Raw genomic sequence first — 26,030 nt, 5'->3', positions numbered from 1 at the left:
GGAAAAACAACCCAGTCCCGTGCAGACGAGAAGAAGTGAGGGGAAAAAATGGGATTCTCAACTTGCAAAGCATCCCAAGATGATTTCCAGGAAAGTGGAAGGCACAGAGTCTCACCCTTCATCCACCTCTTCCTGCCTGCAAATAAAGACTTCTGAAAGGATGCCTCAGGCTAGGGATCAGCACTGACAACCCTCACCCCCAGCATGCTGGGCAGCCCACGCCTCCCCAAGGTGGTCCCGTGTTTCAGAAAGGGGCTCTGTGTATCCAGGTGATGTTTTCATTGGATCAAGCACTGAGGCACTGCCTGTTGGGCTCTGTTCTGTTTGGTTTTCTCTGAAAGGAGGATGCAGACTGCAGCTGAACAATGAGGCTTTAATCTTCTCCTTATAAGGCAAATCCATCTCAGAGGTGTGGGGTGGTTTTGGTGTTTTTTTTTTTTTTTTTTTTTTTTTTTTTTTTTTTTTGTGTCAAACAAATCTCTGAAAAAGAAGATCCCTCCAGCACAGGGCTGATTATCCCCTTCAGTGCAGCTTGCAAAGATATGTGCCCCAAGCACAGGTATGGACTTAATACCACAGTCACTACTGCCTCTCCATCAGGCTGTTTTCTCACAGCTCCTCAGATCAGCATTAAGAAATGACTTAGAACTTCTGTAGCTTGCTACAAAAGATGCCACTACACTGCCAGTTGAGTAAGAATTATAGCCACTGAGCTACTTATCAACACACAGAAACCTTCACCATGCCCACAATCAGCTCTCTGACACCACAAAAATTCATATTCAATGGGAAAAAAAGTGACAAAAATAACCTCAGTCCTGCTCCTCCTAACTAAATTACAGTCTCAAACCATTTTTGGCTTAATATAATAATATCTACTTCCCCTCTGCTCTGTGATTCAGCTGTTTCCAAAGATATAAGAAGCACCAAAAGTGAATCCTGTGGTGCCAGAACAGCCCAGGGATGGAAATAATCAGCTTGAAAATAAACAGTGTTTTTTTGCAGTCAAAACTGCTAACAGGCATGGTAGGCTGGGTGGAGAGAAAACTCAAGCAAGAAGGGATGGAGAAGAGTGGAAAAACAGCTTGTTCACTGATAAATACAAAATACACAGCAAGGCTGGGGAGGAATGACCAATCAGAGTAAAAAAAGTCAAAATATTTTTCAGGAGGCTACAATCATCCCAAAGCAAATCACTCTGTTTGGTTTTGCATAGTTTCAGGCATGCAGGTAAATGCTGTGCTGACCACATGCCTCTCGTTTTATCATGACAGTGTTTGCTATAGTGTGTCTCACAATCTGCATTTATTTAATCCTGCCACATCCCTGGAAAACTATTTTTTTTGGAGTCTACGACAGTGAAAGTAAAATGAAAATGGAAAATAAAATGAAACAAGGAAGCAGCATCAAGAGCATGAACATGATCCAGCAGGTCAGTGGATGCCTTGCTAGGAAGCCAGGTGATTCCCAGACTTCCAGTTGGAAATGCTGCCGTGCCAAAACCTAGACCCAGCAAGAGGCCCAAGTGTCATCACTGCTCAGTCAGAATTGAAGTTTCCTCCCCAAGATGGTTTGGCCCGAGTGCTCAGGTGACTCCAATGAGACTCTTCTGTAGGTTATGGATACCACCAAATACCACCACCCCCTGGTTCTTCCTCAGGAAAATCCCTGCTGAGCAGCACTGAGCATCATGCAAAGTCAACCCTGGACAGCACTTTTTTAATGTCAGAAGAACCAAAATTAAATAAAAAATAAAACAAAAACTAATTACAGTGATTAAATGGTATGACACATGAAGTACTACACTCAAATCATCCCTGTGTTGTTGGCTGATTCATACTGTAGGTACCAAACAGGCCTGGAATCCCCTGCAACCAATGTCAGCGGGTGTTGTTCTCACCCCTACACCAGTGCCCCTGGCCTCTGCTGCATCACCCCTGTGCTGAACATGCTCAGCTCAGGCCTCCTTTCTTTGGCACTGCTCACCCATGCCACAAAGGAGTGGAGACACCCTCGAGACAGTAATGGAGAGAGGAACAACATCAAAAAATTAATTGTACAGTACATACATACAGTATCTTCTAAATTGTGATCAGTTGTTTATTGGTTGGCAAACAAGCTTCACTTTTACAACAAATATTAGTAATGAGGTCATTCAACTGTTGAGACCATACAAAATGGATCATAAATTAAAAAAAAAGAAAAAAAGAATTCATACTCCGTGCTGCTAATTTACCTCCAGAAAGCCTATGTTACTTAAAAATCCTGTCAAATAAATAAATTTCCTGTTAGGAAAAATAATGAACTGAAGACTTTTAATTTTTTTTTTTTTTTTTAAATTCACTGCAAAGTAATTTTTAGTTCTCTATGTGTCAATCCATTTTCTTTTTAACCACTGCAGTACAAGTGCCTAAACCAAGGGACCAGATGGAGCCATGAAGGCCCTTCACTCCTCCAGGGTTACGGCCAGCTACTGTGGAAGCCCTGCTGTGACTATAAAACCCCCAAATTTCAGCCCCTGGATGGTCATGATGGGTTGTGCACTGTCAATGGGAAAGTTTGCCCTTCTCTAGTCTGCCAGAAGGTCTGTCTGCAACATGCCAGCTGAAAAAAGTTATAGAGGAAAGAAAGAGATTGCCTTGGCTGAAAAGAAACAGTGATGGTGGTACCAAAAACGGTCCTTACAAAGTGATGTTTGCTTTTATTTTATTCCCCCAGTGAGACTTTATTTTTTACTGAGATGGGGAGGGAATGGAGGGAAGGGGTAGTGGAAGAGACAAAGCAAAAACTTAAAAAAAAAAAAAACAAACCAAAACCTAAAAAAAAGGAGGAGGAGTTATGAAAAGCCTTGCTCCTACTGGTAGACAAACTTACAAGACCAGCACAACAGAAAAAAGTTCTTTTTTTTTTTTTTTCCACTACATTAACAGGGACGCAAGTTCTGGAGGAACAGAAAGCAGACTATATGTGCAATGCTAGTATCTGTACATTACATAGAAATTGTTTGCTTCTCTTTTTCTGCCATTAGTTTTTATCATCCGTTAATACAGCAAAACATAAAATATGCCTTTAGCACAGAATTCTAGGATTCCCTTCCATCTCATTAAATTTGTTTTCATTTTGTTTGCTCCCACAGCCATGGGAACTGTGGTGAGACCAAGTTGTGAGTGACCAAAACCCATGACGTGATCTGGACAGGTAAGAAAGAGTTTTGTTACTTGTTTTTGTGCAGCACTACCACCCGGATGCATCATCGCTACTGGTTTCAAATGCACATTTTTGGCCTTTCGTTTATTTTTCTTTGCTTTTTTTCCCCCCACCCCCTCTTAAATCGGGTCCTTGGTATTAAGAGCAACACAGCATCAAGGATTGTTTAAACAAACACAGCATAACTTGAGAAGGCCACAAAGTGTGCCATTATCTATCTCTTTCATTAACATAATGAAGTCTGTCTGGAGGGAAGGAGGATGAAGGGAGAAGGGGTGGGGGGGCAGCAGTTACTGTCCTCTCCGGGCTGGCCTAAAAATTCCAGTAAAAAAAGTCCAAGAGTTTCCTTTCAAACAGCATGAAGATTCAGGAGTACACACAATATTACCACCGTTTGGATTAACTCAAAAGAGTAAACCGAGCATTATGGAGGGGCTTTTTGTTGTCCATTTGCTTCATTTTTATTCTTTTTTTTTTTTTTCCTGAGTCTTCTATAGACTCGTGACCAAGTGCGCGGGTCCTTTTGCGCTGCCGTCCGGGGGGGTTCCCTCTTTGTTTGGGGGGACTATAAAACCATCACTGCTGCCCCGTCCCAGCTGGTAGTACGTGTGCAGCTGATGGACGTGGTTCCTGGAGCCGAGGTTGGGCATGCTTTTGTAGTACACATCGTCAGCGTCACCGCCGCCGCTTTTGGCCGCGGGGGGGTCGGTCTGGGTGCCGGCGGCGACGCCGTCCGCCGCGGGCATGCCGGCCAGGGCGGGCATGCTGGTGTAGAGAGAATCCCTGTTGGGGGACTGCAGCTCCTCCCCCTGCTCGTCGGTCAGCAGGGGGAAAAAGCTCTCGCTGTGGTCTTGCGGGATACGTCGCCTGCCGTAGAGGTGGGGCTGGTGGTTGTCTGTGGAGTACACCCGGGAGGGCAGCAGCGGGGCGTCCGACTCCTCGTGGATGAGCTCCAGGCCCAGGCTCTCCTCGTGGGTGAAGGAGGTGGCGTCGTCCAGCACGATGGCGTCGTCCTCGCTCCCGCCGCCCACGCTGTTGACGAGTTTGTTCATCAGGTTGCGGCTCTGCTCGCTGGGGCGCTCGTGGTTGTTCAGGTAGGAGGGGATGTAGTTGGAGGTGAGTTCCTTCAGGATCTTTTTCTCCAGGGCGTTCTCGGTGTGGTTGTACCCACGGTCAAGGATTTGCACGCAGTTGCTGAGGTACTCGCCGCTGGCAATGCTGTAGCTGTTGCCGTGATTACCATTCAGTGGTAGAGTATCCGTGACACTTGTATCCCTGGCATTGTTCAGAAGCCCCTCTGAAAAACATCACACAAGAGAGGGTGACTTGTACAAACAGGACACTCACGCGGGATGTGCACACTCAAACCCCCTTCCTAGGCTGCTGCGGCTGTTGGGGCTTGGCAGCAGGGAGGGCAGAGTCCAGCTACCCGGTCATGGTCTTCCCACAGGAAAAAAAAAAAACAACCCAGAACGTGCCACCGAGTGTGTGATGTGGTGCAGTCACAGCTGGAGGGGAGCTGTAACCTTCTGTGCTCTGCTCTACGCACTCACAGGGGAGAAAAAGAGAAAGTGGCCCTGGGGTGGTCCCAACTGCCCTGGCTCCAGGTGCTCTGAAAGAAGGGGCTCCCTCACCCCCCCCCCCTCAAGATGAGGGAGAAGCATTCACAGCCCAGGTAATCATGCCCCAACTTTGTGTGACAGTGCATCCTTCCCAGAGGGAACACACAGAAGTGCTCCCCTGCTCTGCTGGGCAGGTGGCCAGGAGGAAGCCATTAGGCCTCAGTGGCAGGATTCAGGGGTTACCAAGGCCTGGACACAAAGTGCTTCCTGGCCCGAGCTCTTTTGGGCCAAAACAAGGGCCAGGGGGGGATTTTCTAATGCAACTGAGGTTGGAAGTGGCTGCTGTGGCTTTTCATGAAACCTTTAAAACCAGCTCCCATTTCGCTTGCTGCATGAAAGGGGAGGGATCAGTGGAAAGTACAGGAGGTACCATCTCTTCCACGGTGTGGTGGGCTTGGAGGAACCTGTGAGAAATAAGATCATCTCTGGGGGCCCCAAAGCTAACAGTCTATTGCACCTCTGTTGTGTCTCAGCACAGCCAAGGTAGGGCTGGAGCTGGACAGTTTCCCAACACACCATGGGAGATGGTGGGGAACCACTTTGAGAGCAATGCTGCACATGTGGGCAGGGAAGAAGAAAACCAGGCCCAGCAGTTAAGCTGACACTTTGTTTTTTGGGATTTCTGGGCTCCTTGGGAAGAGTGCAGGTGTAGGGATGCATGAAATAACCTACTGACTTCTCAGCTAAGGGCTCCAGGCACTGCTAAAAAATGGCAAGCAACTCCCAGCAAACTGGAGAGAATCAGAGGAGCCTGTAGGTGACAGTTTCAGATGAAGAGCTGCTCATACCATGCTTGTGACATGGCATGTGTGCTTTCTGAAAACACAGGGTTTGGTCTTTATCTGCGATGGAGAAGTTGCTGCGTGTCAAGGGCTGGGAAGTGCTACTGCAGGCTTTTCTTCTTGGTTTTGAGTGAATGCCCCAAATCTATCAGTCACCTTTTAGGTCTCTGATGCTTAGAGGGTGCTCCTGTGTCCTCAGGTGCCCGACAAATCAGGAAACTATGCCAGAAAAATCAACTAACCATCACAGATAGAGAGCAAAGTCATTGATTTTCACAGTGGAAGCTCTCCAACCAAGTCATGATGGTTGAGGAGAAATGAAAAGTGACAATTTTAGGGGGAGGACTGTACATAATGGATGATGGATACAACAGCATCTGTCTGATGGTCGTGTTGAGTAATGTATGCATTGAGGTGCTGAGCACTGCACAACTGCTGCCAATGCACTGGGCTGGGGTATGGTGGGAACACAAAATGGAGGCATCACAGGTGAGGACAGGGTGGGGTCTGCAATGAAAGCACTCGTAAAAATGCAATGGCCTGGCAAATAAAAACATGAAGCTTAAAAGAAAAAATCATCTGCACAGTTATATGAGAAACTAGGCTGGGTAAACGATACCACAAAAAAGAAAAATCAACAAGGAAAGCATCATCTAATCTCATCTCTATATACATATATATATGTACACATACATATATATATACATGCACATATATATACACAGACACACGCATACACGTATATATACATATGTATATTCATATCCTCAGATTCCAAAACTGTGAGATGAATTTCCTTTATTAACTACATCATCTATATGTGATGCAATAAAAGTGAACTAAAAAAAATTACATTTGATATGCAATGTTTAGCTTTACTCCCATACTTGTCTCTCTGTAGGGCTCTAAACGACAGCATGAAGAAAAGGAAAGAAAAAACAACAAGTAAGCTTACAGCGACAGTAGGAGAAACATGAGTAAAAAGCAAACTGATGATATGCAGAAAAGAGAGTTATTGGAAATAATTTCCACTGCCCAGAATACATGAATTTGTTACATGGTTTATTTCAGGTTAAAAGTATTGACATTTTAGACAGAAAAGATATTTTATGCGCAATATTCAGCAGACTACATTTTTATTCAAAAAGTTATCACATTTAAAATGTTTTTTTCAACGCCATTATAAAATATTCAGCGTGCAACACAGATCAAGAAATAATGCCTGGAAATTTAAGAAAAGCCTCAAGTTGGTCACAGTAAGCTTGAAAAGACAGGCATCAGACTGTCAACATCACCTCCACAGTCTTAAAAGGAATGGCTTTACTTACTGTTGGTTATAATAACCCCTGGCAACTGAAATCAATATCTGTTTCCTTGCCAACACTGCTGTCCATCCTGTGCACCAGTGCTTTGTAAGAGTATGATTTTGCTCATCTTGGGCCTGCTGTAATTTTACAAACTTTGGTTTTTACAAATTCTGCTCTTTTTTAAAAAAAACAAACACATGGCAAACTACATGGATTAGGAAAAAAAAACCAAAAGAAAAAAAAAAGTTTGAACAATGTCATTGCTAAATGAAGCTTCTGAGAGAAAAGTGTTGAAAACAAGAGCCAGAGATGAAGATGACAGGTCAGGGATGACTCTCAGATTCCCAGTTTGCAATCATCTGTGGCACACTGGGGTTTAAGCAAACTCATTAATTGGAGTTCAGCTTTCTCTTAAAATTGTCTCTTTTAAAGCTCTTAGGCTGTTCTGAGACACCAAGGCAGCACACAGTCCTTGGCAGCCAACAGTGGTGAGTGCTCAGCACATCCTCCTCCTTCTGCACTCTGTGTCCCATCAAGGAATTGCTCTCACCACCAGAAATGGGATGGGGGCCTCTTAGGGTCTGACTCCCTGCTGCTTTCCAAGAGTTTCTGATGGGGCAGCTGGGGCAGCTCTGGCTGCAGCAGAAGGTATTTAAAATAACACACAACTAGGGAGGGGGAAAGGAAGGGGTGGACCAGATCAGGCCCCAGGTTTCCAATATCATCCAGCCCCTGTCAATGTCCAGCACCAGAGTGGTATATGAAGGTGGAAAAAAAAAACCAAACCATAGACCTAGTGATAGGGAATGAGTTAGCTGGATGATGTTAGCTAGCAACACCCTCACAGCACACCAATTCCAGCCAGGGCACACCCAGAGATGGTGACAGCATCTACTTCATAATGAATGATCATCATTTTATCATGCCTGCTGGGGCAGCATCCCCAAGTTCCAAAGAACCATTGAGGCCATCAGGCCTGGTTGGCTTTGCTAACCTTCATTTCTTCTGTGTTCTGTTTGTAATAGCCCAGGGTCAATCATCAGTTTGTAAAGCGAAAGCTCTACTAGTTCTGTGGTCATTAATTAAAGGGTTGGGTTCTACTCCCTCTGAAGTAAATGGCAAAGCTCCAGGGGCTTCAGTGTTACCATTACTGATCACGCTCTCTTTCTTTACCTCCCACAGCTGAAGCCCGGGTGGGTATCTCTGTTACCCAGCTGGCTGTGTTGCACTGAATAGCATTTTAAAATCAATGACATTATTTTTGTGTAACAAAATGTTGCAAGCTCAGGTAACTGTATCAGAATCTAGTCTTAAAAATTGTAAGAACACAAGATTATTAAAATCCATGTAGAATCCTTCTGTCACATTTCTGCACTGGGCTCAGTTGAGGTACCCAGACCCACACATCAGCACTTCAATTAGGCCAAATGCTGACCTGGTATCATCTGCTGCCACTTGATTCAAATGCCCCCCAAACTGCAGTGTTATCTTGCAAGGAACTCTACAAAACATTAAAGCTCATTTCTACATTTGCAGTACGCTGAAGTTCTTAAAACCCAGAGCATTTCATCTTTAACAGTATTCCTTTTTAAAGCAGCATTTGTGGAAGCAAATCTATTGCATGAAATTAGCATAGCTTAGGAAATCAATGAACAGCAAAAAGGTCAAATGTGTGCTTTGCTTGTGCTTGGAATGAAAATACCCCGGTGATACAGCTGAATATCTATTTCTGTCATAAAGCAGGTGCTGCCACACAGCACAAAGTGGGTTTTCCTGCTTGCATTATAACCATAGCTACTTTCCTTTCCTCAGAGATCCTTTACTAGAAAAGGATTCCTTCACTGGGAGCGAGAAGCTGACATACTTGTGCTTCAATGCCACCTCACACTAATGATTCATCCCTCTTGCAAGCAAGCCAAAAAAAAAAAAAAAAAAAAGTAAAAAAACCCCAGCACCCCATGGAAGCAGCAGAGCAGAAGGGAGCTACCAAGAGGCAGGAGCTGGCAGACCCCCACATGATCCAGCTCCTCCTCAGATCCTTGTCTTAAATGCATTTGTCTCTTCCTTGTGGAAGCAGGAGGACATCAGCTTCCTGATGTGGTCCCTTCCCACAGCTGGAGCAGAGACAGAGGTGACAAGATACTGCCTTCTACAGAGGAAACCTCTGCTGGGTACAGCTGACTCTGCCTGGTTATTTTCCATTGCCAAAAGGAGAATGTGTAAAGGACTCTTTTGTCCCTTTTTATATTTTTTTCCCTTTTTAATATCACATACAAAATGTATTCATGCAAACGGCCAAACATTTCTTACAACATCTAAACTCTGCTTTTGGAGCTGACCTATGCTCCTCGCTTCAGCTCTCATTTTTATTAGAGATTAAGGGCAGCTTTGCTTTACTTTTTGCTTTCCTCTACCTGTGCAAGCTGGTGTGCTGCTGACCATTTTCTACACACCATCAAACTAGAGCAGCTTTGATGGCAAAGGCCATTTTACCTTCACTTACCTTCAAAGGTGTTCCTGTTTCTGAAATGAAGGGTTTAACAAGCAAATGTGCTGACAACAGAGAGAGGAATGGTCTGGCAAAATACACACACAAGACCAAAACAATACATAAGCTAGGAGGACTGAAAAAAAATCAAAATCAAAACCACTATGAATGCTTTGAGTAGAACTGATGAGGGTCTCTCAAAGTGAATTTGATTGCTCATGAAGAAAAAGCTTCTGGAAAATGGAAAGATGCATTGAAATGAAAGGAAGGGGATTTTTTTTTTTTTTTTGTGCCCAGTTCCAAAAAAAGAAAAGTGTGTGTGCATGGGGAGAAAAAAAAAAGGAAGAAAAAAAAAGAAAGAAATGGGCCAAAATAAGCCACAGAAAATGGAATTCTCACTAGAAAAATTAGAGAGAAACTCCAGCACACCTTGTGCGTTGTACATGCTGACAGAAGGGTTGTTATAGACCGCCGATTCCCCGAGCAATGTGTTATAGGGGTTGTTAGTGCCATGAGGACGAAGCAGAGCATTGGTTATAAGATGATTAGCCATGGCTCCTGGAGCAGCCCAATAGAAAGACAGGGAAAAAAAACAAACAAAAAAAAGGTCAATCAGGCAAATGTGGTATTAAAAAAAAAGGGGAAGAGAACATTCAGAATGACAACAGTTGAAATAGTCCTGATTACAAGCAGCCAGCTAATTAGACTCAGAAAACTGTATGCCACTAAAGCAGAACAGATGTTACTGACAATGCACAAATCCAAACCAACGCAAAAGAAAATGTATCAGAAAGCAGATAAGCTACATTTATGGTGGTTTCCTTCTTGCTCAGAGTGTAAGCCAGGCTATGCCCACATGCTTGCTACAAAGAAAGAAAGATGGCAGCCTACACAATGTGGGGGGAGAAACTATCCAGAAAGTGCCAAATGAATAAAAAATAATATGACTAACAGAAAACAGCACCTTCAACTCCCACTATGGGCTAGGATCTCTTTATCAGTCTTTTACAACACATCTAAAATCAAAAAGGCAGAATTAACAAGAAAAGATGAGATTACAGCTCTCATCAGAGAAGAGCTGGTTCTCACCTCTGAGACGTTTCACTGCAGCTCTGGTGCTACCACCAAACACATCCACAGCACCCTGAACCCACCACCCCTGGACACCAGAGCACCCCAGCTCCATCAGGAGTTTCTGCCAGGAGCAAGTGTCATCACACAGACCCACATTCCAAAGCTTTCTCTTTGTCCCACAGACACCTTGTTTCCCCACTCCTGGACCTCTTTGGTGTCACTTCCAAGCACTCATCCAGCAGTTGTTCTCCTGCTATGGTTTATCCCTTGGAGTGCCAGTCTCCAGGACTTGTGCTTTTCAGGATCATCATGGCTTGGCAGGCAGCTGCCAAGACCTACCTTGATTCCTATTGCAGGCATCAACCTACAAAGCAAAGCCTTCTCCCCAGACTTCTGGATGATAAAAAAAAAAAATAAAAATCCATTATGGCCTTGCTCCAAGTCTCCTCTGAGATCCAAAGAGACAACTGACTCAAAAACTTGTCCCCAAGGGCCATTCCCACTGTCACTGGTAGAAAACTAGAGCAGGCAAACTCCAGAACACCATGGTTTTTACCTCCAGGGCTAAACAGCCTGTCAGAAGGCTCAGGTTACCTGCTTGTCACCAGCACCTGATAACCTCAACCCAAAAAGCCAGTTCCCAAACCCAGCAAGGACACCTTCACCTGTGGCTGGAACATGGAGACATCATTTGCCTCTTTTGTGGGTGGAGGTGGCCCCATGGGCTGGCAGAGGCATTCTTGGTGAGGAATGTGCTGTGCTGGGTATGCTCTCTGCTCTGTAACTCATTACCTGATTTTTTTTTTCCTTTCCTTTTATTTTTTTTTATTTAGTGGAGTTACTGAGGATATTTAAGCCCCAAGAGCCTCTGGCTGGTACAACACTCCCTAGTGGTAAGCCCTCTGGAAGATCACATCTTTTAATTATTTTTAAAAAACCAAAAACTGTCCCACCCTAAGGCTGGGCAGAGGCCTCCAGAACTGCCTCCTGTGCTGCTGGCAGGCTGGCTCCACTTCCCAGGATGGTGTTTCTCCACATTTGGGCAGGTAAAGGAAAGAGCAGACTGCTCTCCTGCCTCTCCCTCATCCTCCCCCAGTTCTTCCCAGCCCCAAGCACATGGCATTACCAAATCACTTCATCAGTCTTTTGAGCACAGGACAAAGTAGAAGGCAGCACTACATGGGGGCTGCATGCCAGGGAGGCTCCCCTACACATGCAGCTGGAAGAAAAAGACTTGTTTTCTCTCACCTGATATTTTTGGCTATGCTGATGGAAAGCAAGATGAGCTGCTGTGTTTGGAAATAAGGAAACAAAGCTGTCTCCTGTAAGAAAACATTATATGAATGCTTAACTAAGCAACCTTGAATGTAACTAACAGGTAAATGAGTAAATTCTTTCTTTTTGGTAACTTATTTTTCATAATCTCTTGTACATCTGGCATGAGGGACTCTAAGAACCACTTCTCTTCTTGCACTAGTTTTATAGCATCGTAAGTCCTAAGTCCATTAAAATTGTTTCTGCTTTCATTCCATTTTTAATCAAGCTGGGCCATAAAAGATTCAAAAAGGGACTCAGTTTTATACAGGTAACAGGAATGTCCAGAGTTAATGCCAGCCATAAATTCAGAAGTGATATAATCCTTCCATCTGAGATTTAACCCAATATCCAATTTGATCCCTATGAGATTTGATACAGAGAGGAATATCCCTGCTGCATGGTTTTGATTAGCCTGAGGTGCCTTTAAATGCCAACTGCCAGGAAGAGCATCCCACTGGCTACATCCCTGGCAGGTGGGAACAAGCTCATCCTGCCACAGCTGGGCAGATCCAGATGTTCTGCATGGGGACTGCTCTGCCTGCCTGTCAAGAGAGGAGAAGGGACTGAGCTGTACCAGTACCTAATGCCTTGTTCACTTGGGCTCCCTGGGGTGGGGGCTCTGAAGGGAGCAAAGTGCACACAAACCTGTCTCTTTTCAGGCTGTTACAAACTGGTTTGTTTCTGGCAATTTTTAATGCAGATACATGACCTTGACTAGGAACTCGACAGACATTTGAAAACACTGAGTAAGTCTATTTTGCTGTATTGGGTAGGTAAAAAAGGGGGGCTTGGTCCAACAAAACAGGCACCCATTCCTGTAGGCAGCTACTGAGCAAAAATGCTGCATCTTCTACCTTCCTATCTCTTGATTGCTGAGGGCATACATTTTTTTTAATTTTCTGATCAAAATGACACTTTTCATGGCAGTGCTGAGTAATTCTCCTGATGCAAATCCCAAACAAGTCCACTGCTGACACATTCAGCTACTTTCACAAACTCAGAAACCCAACTGGGTGCCAGGATCACTGCAGTAGGTCCCTGTCACGTTGGGCTGGCCATGGCAAACTTCACAGCCTCTGCAGATCATAGTAATTGTAACCTCTGCTATCTTAACAATGAAGTGGTGTGTACCTTGTATTCATTAACTGCTGGGAGAGAAGGGCTGCATTCAGGTTCCAAAGAGCCCACTGGTGAAGCTTTAGATAAAACAGTGCACCAGACGAATCCCCATTATTTGGTTTCTCCTTCCCAGGAGGGAGAGAGAAAAAGGAAATCCTAGCCATACATTTAAGTATCATTCTGCCTTTTTCATAACACTTTATCATTGCTATAGCAACCAGCGGGGCCATTAGGAAGAGTGGATTAAGTCTTGCAGATGAGACAGAAGCAGAAGGAGTAGGTGTACTATCAAACTATGACCCCCTTTCCATGAGAAGAGCCTTGGTTATAAACAGCCAGCAAAACCCCAGCAAAGCAAGCATGGGATCAAAGCAGTTTGCTGTCCCAGAACACTATGAGAGAAAGCAAAGGGGCTCATTCTGCAGCCCTATGCATGGATACACAGCCAGGTCCAGATGCCTGGGCTGCAACTGCGAAGGTCAATGTGTCTCTGGGGACCCAAAAAGCAGAAAAACAGGGCTGAGAGCAGGAACAGCAGGGCTGCAGGTACCTGCCAACCACCCTGAATCTTCTTCCCAGCAGTGTGCTCTCAGGACCTGACCTTTGGCAACTGTCTGGCTTGGTGCTGGCTCTGTGCCTGATATCCTCAGCAAGAAGCAGTCATTCATTGCTTATTTTTATTTATTCACTTACGGTCGGGTCCTCGCCTCTCAGCATCTGTGGTGTGACACAGATTTCTCCCAGCAAATCCCACAGCTCTGTCCCATCCTTGCTTCCCTCCGTTTCAGCAATAAAATGTTATAGTTGCTATAGAGATGCCTCCTTTGCCACTTCCCAAAGCACCTGAGCCCAGCACACAGCCATCACTCCTTGTTTGCTTTAGTCAAGGTGACCACCTCCAGCTCAGCTGTGCTCAAACACCTTCAGTTCTGTTACTTGGAGACACCCTACTGACCTTTGCCACCCTACTGTGTGCATGTGGAAGCATGATTTTGGGGTTGGAAAAAAAGATGGGCTTCACAGCCACAGGTTCTCCTGGGTACCCCCTTGTTCAGTGTGATGAGATCATCACAACCAGCAAACAGATTTAACAGCAGAACTTTCACCTCTATAGAAGTGTTCCCTACAAAGACAGCAGCACAGCTATAGTTTCGAGTCTCCTTGTTCTCAATAATACCCAACCAAATACCCAACCAAAATTCAGTGCAAAACAGAGCTATCAGGCCAGCCCTGATACCCCAAATGACATTCAGATTCAGGTTTCTGGCCATGTCAGTGCTCAGTTCAAGGTCTCCTGATGCTGCATTTCCTCAAGTGCAGGATTTCTGTACTGTCACCATGAGGAGAAAGGAACAGTGATCTTACAGAAGGCAAATGCTGGCTGGACAACAAGCAGATGTTTGTTTGTTTGTTTTCAGAAGGAAGAAACAGTAACAAAACCATGTATTAATGTGGCCAATCTTTCTGTTTTCTCCCCAGTTTGCCAACCCTGCAGCTCCCTTCCCCAGGGGCTAGGGCACAGTGCTGGTAACTCCTTCCTACTCTGCCTCATGAAGCACCCAACCTATCTTGCTGTTCACAGCCACTACAAATCAAGTCTCTCAACCTCTCATCTGCATCTGTTTGACTTCAAATCACCCGACAGAGATGAGTGACAGCCAGAGAGAACACAGGGCAGTCCCTGAAACTGTGGTGCCTGAGCAACCAGGGAGCACAGTGTAGCACAGACACCAACAGTGTGCTGCCTTACACTCACCACTGTAAACTCAGCTCCTTAACTCAAATGGTACCTAAATAGCCTCTCAGCACTGATTCCAATTTGTAAACTCTGGCTGGTTCTGTCCCTCACTTAGCGTTGATTTAATTATTCCACTTTACTCCTGGGGAAAGCAAATAACATTCAAAGTAGGTCTGTAGGAGTCAGAGCTCTAGTACTCTCTGTGACTTTCCTTATCACATTCAGTAGTGTTCTTTTCTGTCTTACAGGCAGAATTTTCAAGCACTTAAAGAATCCTGGTCTTCCACATGGTCACTTGAAATGTATTCCAGCCATGAGTGCAATTATGAAAGGTGAAAACACAGGTACTTGCTGGAGGACAACAGGTACTTTCAGCATTTTTCCTGGTTCTCACCAACAAATGCTGTGATGTTTAGATTTATTGAGCTGTGTTCTTATAACAGCCAACAGGATTCAGTTAATAAACTTCAATAAACCTCCCTATTAAATTTCTCTCAAATAGGTTTGTTGTCACTTGCAGCATCTAATCTATTCATTGAGAAGCTATTAATACTGACTGCTGTGAAATGGAGTTTCAGCAAATGAGCTTGTTAAGCTCTGGGCTATCTTCTGCCACATGAAACACCCTGTACTTCTGTGGAGAGACAGGAGAGGAAAGGGATTTCTTTACTCCTCTTTTTCTTCCTTTCTTCTGCAATGATTTCAGATGATGAACCTGTGCTGGGTTTTAACCTGCAGGCCATGCTGAAGGCCCACAGCTAAGTCTGCATCAGTTTATAAATATTCACCACTCATTGATTCCTCCTCAGCTGCCTGCAACAGAAATGTTGTCCCAAGATGGGACATTTCTTTTTACCACCACTATCATTTCTCCAAGGTTTTATACCTCGTTGTACCTCGATGACACAATCCTGCATGATTCCTAATTGTTCCTGCTTACGCTTATTTCTCATTAGACTTGAGTGAGATGTGCAGAGAGCTCTGCCTATGGGAGAAACTGGACCAGCCTTATAGGGACCTGTACAAGCAGCCGCATTTTCTTCCTTTTTCCTTCACAGTCATCGTACTCTGCTGGATCTAATACTCCCCAAAGCCTGCTCTTATTTTAAAAATTGCCTTGCCCTTACTTTTCCTCTTTAAATCTGATCCACCTAATGACTGAACTTCCAATTATACGGCTGTCAATCCTAAAATCAAAGCCAGTTCATAATACCTCCCAAAGGAAGAATATCACGTCACTCACTGAAATAACTGCAACAAATCTCAGCTAACTCAGTCCCAGGCAGCAGAAAAGCAAAATAAACCAGAAAACAATTGACAGTGGGATTCATTTTGCACGTAGGCATAAACAGGAGGCAAATTCCCTAAGTTTTGGTTCTTGATGTAGAAAATCATAACTTTCCTGGCGTAAAATATGTGACTGAATGAAAAACAAAACAAAACAATTAAATAAAATGGAAATTTCAAAGCCCTGATATAAATTGATCATGCTATTTCATTTGCAGGCTCTCCCTAGTGTGGTGAGCACTGCTAGGAGCACATGCTGCAGCACTCAACAAACTGTGGCTGATCAAGAGGCTGGAAAACAGCTTTAGAATTTTAGATTTCAAGAATGATGAGAAAGAATGAGATTTGCACAATGGCAGATAATGGTCTCTGAATGGCTACAGATGCTGCTGCCACTGCCAGGGCCATCCTGAGCTTAACTGTGAGAAGTCCTCTGCACCCTCCTCCAGAGAACCCTGAGCTTTACTGAGAACAGAGCACGAAGAACTGAAAGCATCTCCAGGGGCAGCTCAGGTTTAAACAGAGGAACCTTTGCTCCACACCACACCCTTGGCTGTGCAGCGATGGCACCCACAGGAGTGAGGTGTCAGCAGGAGACTGACATTTCTCTTTAATCCAATTATTTGTGAACCACTTAGTGCTTAGAAAAAGAAAAGAATACAAAATATTTTCAGACCCAGTAATACTTGAGCAACTCCACCTTAGGCATCTGCAGATACATTCATGAAAAAGGAATGCAACCACAGGCACCTTGGACATCCTCCTGAATTCTACCCCAATACCACAAAAGGAACAAGAATAAAAGAAAAAAAAGTGATCTCACAAATTTGAAAACACGTTTAAGAATTACAGTGGTCATCATTAAGTTTTCCTGCCAACTTGTGTGTTCATACAGCCACAGCTTGCTAATTTAAAATGAAAAAACCCCCACAACCATAAAACCAACTCTCTGAAAGAGATGCCATGAAAACTGGCTTCACAGGAGAAACTGCCAATTGTAGAAAGAAAACAAACGTAAAGAAAACAGAGAAAGTATTTACCCTGCAATATCTTAAAGCCACAAGAAGAGGCACAGGTGTTACAGAGCAGCAAAGAAACATTTAGACAAAGTGTTTGATCAGACTGGAACTGGATGACCTTTAAGGTCCATTCCAACCCAGACCAATCTTTGATTCTGTGATAAATCCAGTTCAAATCTGTCACATCAGTGACATCAATCCATCAAGGAGTGAGTGAGTATCTTGAGGAAGACTGATGTATGCCAACAGCAGCTCTTCCATACTCCAAATTCCTACCAGCTCTTTGTTTTACCCAGGCACCAGCAGCAAGGGACCAGGATCTCAAATGGGCCACAATGAGCAGCTATTGTTCTTTGAAGTGTACCAGGAATCTCCTCTGCTTGTCTCTCCTTCAGTCACACCAAACTCTACCCTTATTTCCACGTTATGTGCTGACCTTGACACTCACCAGACAGCTGAACTGAAGCACCTGCACCTTGCACCCCCGTGACACATCAGGGAGCCCTCGTCTCTAAACAGAAAGGGAAAATTTGGGGAGAGCTCCCCAAACCCCAGTCACTGCAGAGCCCCAGTGCTGACCTGCAGCTCCTGTCTCCCATGAAAGGAAGAGTTTCACTGTCTCTTGTGTTTTCTCAGTAACTGCTTCTTAAAAATGCAGGATAACGTGGCCACCCGAAGACAACTGAAACCTGCACACACCCCTCCTGCAGCACACACAATCCTCCCTGCTGAGTTAACAGCACAGATACAATTTCAGCATGGAACTCACAGCTTAATTATATTTTTGGGTGGGTGGGAGGAATTTGACGGGAGATTTCATTTAGGAAACAATCAGGTCTCTGTTGGGTTAGAAATCAGGATATTAATGTTCTTCATTTTAATTTTCCTCTCTGACTCAGATTCCCACTGTTTGAATTTGAGCTCAATTTGTTCTGTTCATTATGAAAAAATCCACATGAATTTGACATTAAACTGATTATCTCTGAAAACAGGAGCAATAATTTCCCTTTTCCTGTGTACATTTCAGATCAAGTCTTTGTACTTGATACAAAAATGCAGGGGAGAAATAATAATGCAAAGAGAAACCAAGTCTTTATTCTGGAGCTGAGAGGTGCAATGACATGCATTTGGGAAGCAGCAGCAAGGGGCAGGGACAAACAATACCCTCGTTTCTATTTTTCACTTCAGACCATTTACATGGGAACAAACAGGGAACTGAAGATGGCTTTCCCAGTCAGGAGTGCTGATACTGGGGACTTTGGGGCTTTGTGATGACTCTTGGATGGGGTCTGCTGGCAAGGGAGTTCTCCTGAATGGACCATGCACACAGCCAAAGACAAGTGATGCACAAACTCCTCTTTATACAGCAAGGCTGGGAATGCAATGAGCTACTGAACCTGCTGTCTGGTTTGCAAGCCAGGACCCAGAACATTACAGAGTGAGTACAGCTCTTGACCTAGAACAACAGACTGCTGGGAGTAATTTCTCCATTTATTTCCCCAAAGAAAGAAAACCCATTAAGATACAGCAAGGTTTTGCCACGAATGAAGATACAGTTCTCCTTATCTGCTAACCTGAATGGATGTGCATAGCTCCATCAGTGCATTTTCCTGCAACAAAGCATGGCCTCACTCCAATGACAAACTATCTCTGCTGCTCTCCAGCCTTGCCAAGAACTCTGACACCCCCCCAGCAACTTGAAAACCTGAAGGGTAACAAAGTGATATAGTTCACCATGACTTTCCCTTTCCAGTTGTCATGTATGAAAAGAGATAGAGTCATCCCTGTATTAATCACCTCTCTTCTAAGATGGAAAGCAACAGACTGGAGTTGCACTGCTGCTTGGAGCTACCACTGCTTGTTGGAAAGGCTGTCTGAGCTACAGGAGAACCCCAAAAGGTACAAACCTGCACGTTTCTGAGGTGGATATAACCCCAGCTTGGGCCTCTGCTGCACCATCACAGCATCATTTTGAACTAACCTGTAATTAGATGTTACCTTCAGGGAACACCTGAAATGCCTGTGTATATCTTAGGAGTCAAGAGTACAGTTTTCATTACAGAACACATGAAGTCAGACAGGTTTGGGGTTATGCCTGAAATTCCTGGGATTATACATGAGAGTAAGAAAAACAAGATTACTGTAAACTACTCAAGGCAGAGGGTGGGGTGGTTCAGGGGGCAGGTAGAAGAGAACAGATGATCTAGAGCTGAAAAAAGGCAGAATCAGTGTGGTATCTCCTACACCAGAAAAAGACCGAGTTAGATGAAGAGGGGATGGGATGGGATGGTCTAGAGATGCTGGTCATCATCCAGGAGTATGGAGAACCAGAGCAGTCTTGCCTAAGAAGTTATCAAGACACAGGGGGACTGCCAGTACTGTGAATGAGATCAGGGCAAAAAAGGTTAAAATGATTAAGTTTCCCATCTGGAGGGTATCTCCAATGCTTTCTATTCCCATGACAAAACCATGAAAAATCAGTCTTGGCCCAGGTCATGGAGAAGTGCATTTGGGCCAGGATCTGGGGGATGGGGCAGTCCTGGGGAGAAAGGATCTTTTTCTCCCTGTTTTAGAGAGGGGCTGCTGTCTGAAGGCTCTGGGAAAAATACCAGCTCACAAAGAATGTTTCATCTGGGATAAAACAGATACTTCCATGCAAAAGGTATCTAGGCTGGGAGGGCTGGAGAGGGACTTCTGAACAGGTACTCTAACCTGTTGTACCAACTTCAGACAGGCAAAGCTACTAACCATACAACACAGACTCCTCTGAGCTTTTACTGCACACCTATAAATAAAACATTAATGAAACAGGTCCTTTAAAACTTGATACATATTAAAATATAAAGAGAAAGACAAGAACTGTGAAAACCATATTGCCCCACTGTTCTGTTCAGACTGCAGTTCTCTGGAGAGACTCAAGAAACATCTTATGCTCTATGCAAAACCCCAAGCCCATAAACATTTCTTTTCACCTGGAATAAACAGGCTGAAGTGTGAAATATCTGGGATGCTATGCATCTGGCACAACTGTTGGTATCAGTGTGTTTTCTCAGCAGAACTGACCACCTGTTGCTCTGGAGATACCACCAAAGAAATGTCTTAACCTCCATTTTGCAGATACTTCTGCCCACCAGTAAAGAAAGACAGAAACAAAAAATATTGTGCCTGCTTTCATGAAAAAAGAGGAAGGATGCCCCTGTACAATACTACAATTTATTCAAGTCACTTAGATATCTGACCTAAAAGGCTTCCATTCCAAGAGAGTTATCAGGCTGCTTCCATAGCCAGAGGAGAGATTCAGGCCCTCTGGGTCTGATGTAACATCTCATCTGATGTTACACAAGGAAAATAGATGGATGAAATCCACTTTGAAGATGCTTCCCCTGGCAGTTCAATTCCCACCTGACCTTTAAATAACAGGCACATCTAGTAACAGGCTCTCGGCACACTGGGATGAAGATTGCCCACTTGAAACCTCTTCACAGCTTTCCCAATTTACGGTCATACTCCCCTCTTTTCACAGAAAAAAAAAAAAAAAGCCAAAAAAAAAAGCTTGAACTGAAAAAGGAGAGATGTCTTTCTTCTGTTGACAAGCCTAGGAGATCCTGTTTGCATTTCTGTTTGCAGGGGCTACACTGGAGAACAAGTCAATTCCTGCTCTAACTAAAGAAACAAACATTTCAAGCATAACATTTTGGTTTCCTGCTGAGATGGAGCAATGGGTGGAAGACAGAAACAATGGTTCTTGCTGTAACCTTCTAACAACCATGGATCCCTTTCTTAATTAGCCCCAGAGAAGCCTGGCTGCAGCTCTCCAGCCCTTGATGCAAAGACAGAGAGGAGAGGGCAATGCATGTGGATAAATCAGGTATGTGAAGTAATGGCATTTGCAGTGATGGCATCTTACAGCTGTTTTTATCAATGAATCTTCAGTGCAGAGTGAAAACATCCTGGCAAAAAATCCACCAGAGGGTCTTGAGGGAGAAAACTACATTTCCATGTAGCTACACTGCCTTCTCCTTTGCAGTGATTTGGGTGACATATATAATGTTCAGAGAACTGAATTGTGTACCTGTAGTTGCCCAGCACTCAGCAGTCAACACTACAAACAGCACAGTCAAAACTCTGCAAGCCTGTCCTCAGCCAAAACTCACCCTAAAATCAGTGAGAATTCTGGGTGAAAAAAGACTGAGTAAGAACCAGAGTCCCAGCTCAGTTTTCAGTCAAATCACCAAGACTGGAAATACGTTTGACAGATCAGCCCAGTAATCCCAATTCTCCCTCCTCTTAATTCCAGTATCAACTGGGCAGATACACCAAACAGATTTTGGCATCTGGTTGCTCAAGACAAGCCCATCAAGCAATTCTACTGGAGGAGAAAGAAACCAATCTCTGAGGCTCTTTCTCTAGTATCCCCTTATTGTTGTTTTCCTGTAACCCCCTGAAAAAGTCTTTTCAAAACCAGCTGTTCAGGTTTCCTCCTGTGCCAGGCACCCCCTTCTATTTGGCATCCATGTTTCTGATAGCCTTTCCTCCACAAACACCTATTAAGGTCACATCAGTCAGTTCTTCAAACTTGTTTTTTTAACATCAACGCAGACAATTTTGTTCCAAGCACAGTTTCTTCTCTCCATCTATGCTGCTGTTCATTTCTGCTTCTGTAAAGATGTCAGCATTGCTACATACCCAGGGCAACCAGGACTCCTGTGATGCTTGACACAGGCTGCACAGTGCTGGATCAGCCCGTGCCCAACAGCAGTAGTGAGGCCTGACACCCCAGCACCTTCTGGCACTTGCACTTTGCTGCAGGCAAAGGGAGACTCCCTTTTGCAACTTTTTTTTTAATTATTATTCTCTTTCCTAACTCTCTTCCATAAATTACAATTCTTGGAAAAGCATGTGTAAAAATAAGGAAAGGAAAGGCAGAAATGCACCAAGCACCACAAACAAAACCTCTCAGTTATCATTATAACAGTTCTTATGAGCGAGCATAGGGCCCAGTGCCGTCTGAGGGAAGGGGGGGAAAGGGGCAGCACATTTCAGACTCCTTAAAGCCATCACAAGAGTTAAGAGATATGAAAAGTAGTTTATAATTACCTCTGTTGAGTGAAGCTGAACTGTTTATATCTCCAGTAATAAAGGAAGACTCGGACTGCTTTCGAACTGTGTCATTCCACATCCTACGAATCCGGCTCTGAAGAGGGAGTGAACCACAGCAGGTCATGAATGTTTAGCAGCTGCAGATAGGTTTCTCTCTGCCTCACTAAAGGTGGCTGTTGTCATGTCTAGCTCAGGATGAGACTTGTTTCTAGCCAGATGTAAGCAAGTGTTTCCTGGTTTGCTATAACCCACCCTGTGCATGCCAGACCCTTCCTACCTGATTCTGTCACACAGAAGCCTATCCCAAAGAGGGACATGATCACATTGCTTGCATCTTCATTCAAAAAAGCAACAGAAATTGTATAGAGAGACACTCAGACCTGCATGAGCTACAGATTTACCAATAATAGCACCAAACAATGGAAAAATAACTTAAAACACAGAAGCACACGTGCTTCCTGCACCATCTCAGATAGCTTCTGTCTTATCTTTTGTGACGTGCAACAGAAGACTTGGTCTGCACTGTGCTGTTCCTGAATGAACAGAAGCTTTCTGTACTCACTATCCACCTTGGGGAATACTAGGGGGGGAAAATCCCCCACAAATGAATGACTTCTGTTCCCCTGATGAAAAATCTGATGGTTTTGCCATCTGTGGTACAGCTTCTGCTGCTGGGGAAACAGCATCCCCAGCTAGACCTCACAAAAGATTAAAAAAATCAGCCAATATGCATCATGTGAGTGGTTCAACCACAACTCCTGTGGCTTGGGGCACCCAGGTGTCTAGGGAAAACTCTTCCTGAACTCTTGGACTATGATGGATGTGTCCCATGGCTGCATGGATGTGGTGCTAGGTGGTCTAGGGGATCCTAAAAATCCAGTGTGTCCTGTGGGATCTCAGCCATGCAAGATGTGAGATTATCTGTGTTCACAGCTGAAAAGTGCCTCCCAGTCCACATATATAAGAACAGCATCTCCTAGTCAAGCCTCAGCCCTCCATAAATGGAAGCACAATGTGACATGAGGCCCATGCACTTTTATAGCAACTGTTTTGCACCTGGACATTTAATCTCTTGTTTTTCTCTGACATGATCCATTGTGGATTACTTATTCTGTTTCCTAGGTGCTTTTCAGAGAAAAAAAAAATAAAATATCTTAGGAGTTTTCCTCCTCTGTTCAGAAGTTTGGAGTCAGATGCTCCATCCACATGCCATCACCCATGTCAGCTTTCTCCTGCCCATGACAGGTCTTAGGCACTTCCATCCTTCCCAGGATGTGCTTCTGCAAGCACCATGATCTCCCTTGGTATGACAAAGCTTGGCTGTCATGAGGGGACTGAGTTGGAAGACTCAGTTCACCCTCAAGAGGGCTTTTTTTTTTGTGCTGAGACTGCCCAGGAGGAGGGCTCATTAGTCAGCTCTGTTGGGACAGACAGTACTGAAGTCATGCAAAATCAAAGCTTCAAAATCAGCCTTTCAATTGTTTCTGGATATAGTGAGTGAATTTGAGACCTTATTGATTACTGTGGGATTTGATGGCCTATTGGAGAGAGACTCCACATTTTATTGCTGTTACTTCCCCTGCATAACATCCAGATGTACACAAATGGCAAAGTGGAGCCCTTGGATGACACCTTGGACACTGCTGAAAATAAATAATAATTTGCTCCAAGACATAAATTGCAAATTAGGTTTTCCTGGGAGGTTATAAACTGTTACTTGCTGCTTGTCTTTCATAATTTAATAGTGGAACTGTCTTGTATAATTACTTCCATTAGTAATAGTGAATAAATTTGTGTTTGGTTTCTATTGATTAAGAAGTAAGCTTCTCCACTTTCTGTGAACTGTTCATCCATAAATCTGCATCTTTACATGCACGGTAGCTTCAAAATTGCTAAGTGCACAGACTATACAGAACCTGAATATTCAGGTGACCAAAGTGGAACAGCTCCAGTAACTAAATAAGATAATCTGACCCAAATGGATTCTCCTAAGAGGTCTAAGGCAAATTGAGTGAGGAAATTAATTGATCAAACCACAGAATGCCAGAAAGCAAACCTCTTCACTGTGTGGCAATTGAAAGACTCTTGCAGTCTTTTTTTAGCAAGAAAAAGACTTGATGGTTACAGTATCCTGTACATCACAACAGCTATGGTAGCAACTTCCAGCTCCTGATTAAAGGATGCCCTGGGACAGCTGACAAAATGCTCCACTGGTTCCTGTGGAGAGTGGGCACACCACATCAGATGATGACCACCCACCCACCCGCCTCTGGAAGGCAAATCTGGGCTTTTTATTTTCTGGTGACAATTATTTCAGAGACACTAATTGCCTCCACGTCCCCAGGGAAGCCACTCCTGCTGAATTCAGCTCCTCAGGGAGGGCAATCTCAGCGAGGGCACTGGGAGGTGAGAAGTTTCCTGCCCAGCAGAGCTGTGGGGAGCACTGGCATGGTGTTGCAAGGCACTGAGGTATGGAGAAGCAGCAGAGTTACCTGTGAGCCTGTGGAGTATCTTCCAGGTGTCCGTGACCCCGAGGTTTTTCCTGAGCCAATGGAGCTCTCTGTACTTTTCCCACTGCAGCAGTGTGTGCGCAGGCATTTCCCGTACTCCTTCCGTACCTGGGAAGGGCAGAGCAAGAGCAGTTACTGGGCAGCTCCTCCTCCCACTCCTGGCATCTCCATTTCAACACAGCCCCATGTCAGGGGCTCACTGAAATGGCAGCTGCTGCACTGCTTGGGAAAGAAGCCTGACTGCCCTCAGGATGGGAGCTCACCATTACAATGGCATTAAGGACTGGTTCTGTGCAGCACCAGCTGGTTGTAGCTTCCTCTGAGGAACACCAAAGGAGGACAGGAGAAACTACAGATGCACTATTTATGACTGAAAATTAATATCCTCATAGACTGGAAATAAACTAGCATATTGGTTCATCAAAGTACTAAAAGTTATTGTTGCTGGCACGGGATTAAGAAGAAAAATTCCCAAAAAACCCATACAAGAGCCATTGATTTTTTTTCTTTTCTAAATTATTTCTTGCAGTCAAATTGAAACTCAAGGAAACTGCAGAGCCAGCAGCCTTAAAGATTCTATTGCCAGTGCAGAGGGGTGGCTGTACCCTGCTCACCCACAGCCCCATGTGAGCTGGTCCTGTTTTAAACAGGCATTGTAGTCATGAGTAAAGCCATGCTACCTCCTTGGCTCCAGGGGAACTATGCTGGCTTGTGCCAGGGCAGAATCTAAGCTTGACAGAGCTCCAGGTGTGGGGTTTTTTTGTGAACAGCAATACCCAGGAATCAGATGGGAAAAGACTGAGCAAACAATACTGAAAAGGCAAAAGCAGCTCATGGTGCCAGGTCATGATGGAAAAAAGCTCAAAAAACCTCATGCATGTCTAGGGTTCCCAAGGTTCCCATGTCCCCAGGGAACACGTGGTTTGCTGAGAAATTTTGCCAGACTATCTATGAGCATTTCAAAACTGTGAAACAACTGTTTAAATAGCAAATTACAACTTTTTCATTAGGCTCTTCCTGAAGCGCTTCAGACAAACATGATACCACCACTGTCCAATATGCTCAAGTGCCTAATCAATCCTTTGCTGAGAGAAAATAACTCACTTGCTTTAATTAGCCACCCACTGCTTGCCTCTCTGTAGCTTTTTGCTGATTTTCTAGCCCATGATGGAGAGGAAGGACTTTTTTTTTCTTTCTCCTCTCAAATAAGTTCTCCCACAGCTTTTGGGTCCACCCCACATCAAGGTACCCACCATGTTCTCCTCCCCTCTGAGCATCAGGAGCAATCCCACAGTTATCAGTGATGGGGTATGGGTGTAGAAAAGAGAATGGGTATTCTGTGCTGAATGAGCACTCTGACAGCCAAGGAGGTTGCAGTGTTGTGCTGGGATTCCCAGTGAGGGACTGACCCTGTGAGGTGCACTGGAGGTGGAAAGATGGACCAGTGACAACTGTGCAGA

General features: G+C 44.4%; 1 protein-coding gene across 6 annotated transcripts in view; it reads right to left on the bottom strand.

Annotated features, from left to right (window-relative positions):
• Positions 1–2,077: 2,077 nt before the first annotated feature.
• ADGRL3 (adhesion G protein-coupled receptor L3) overlaps positions 2,078–26,030 on the bottom strand; it is a 401,888-nt gene continuing 377,935 nt past the window's right edge. For all 6 annotated transcript variants that reach the window (XM_030449718.1, XM_030449717.1, XM_030449722.1 and 3 more), the window contains 3 exons: positions 24,553–24,678; positions 22,058–22,154; positions 2,078–4,504 (listed from right to left, as the gene is read on the bottom strand). In XM_030449718.1, coding sequence (XP_030305578.1) covers positions 3,699–4,504; positions 22,058–22,154; positions 24,553–24,678 — 1,029 coding nt within the window. In that variant the 3' untranslated portion in view covers positions 2,078–3,698. The remainder of the gene's footprint in view (positions 4,505–22,057; positions 22,155–24,552; positions 24,679–26,030) is intronic.

This window comes from Calypte anna, chromosome 4A, assembly GCF_003957555.1.
Source record: "Calypte anna isolate BGI_N300 chromosome 4A, bCalAnn1_v1.p, whole genome shotgun sequence".
Taxonomy (NCBI): domain Eukaryota; kingdom Metazoa; phylum Chordata; class Aves; order Apodiformes; family Trochilidae; genus Calypte; species Calypte anna.
Note: the sequence above shows the minus strand (reverse complement) of the source record. Positions and strands in the feature narration are given on the sequence as shown.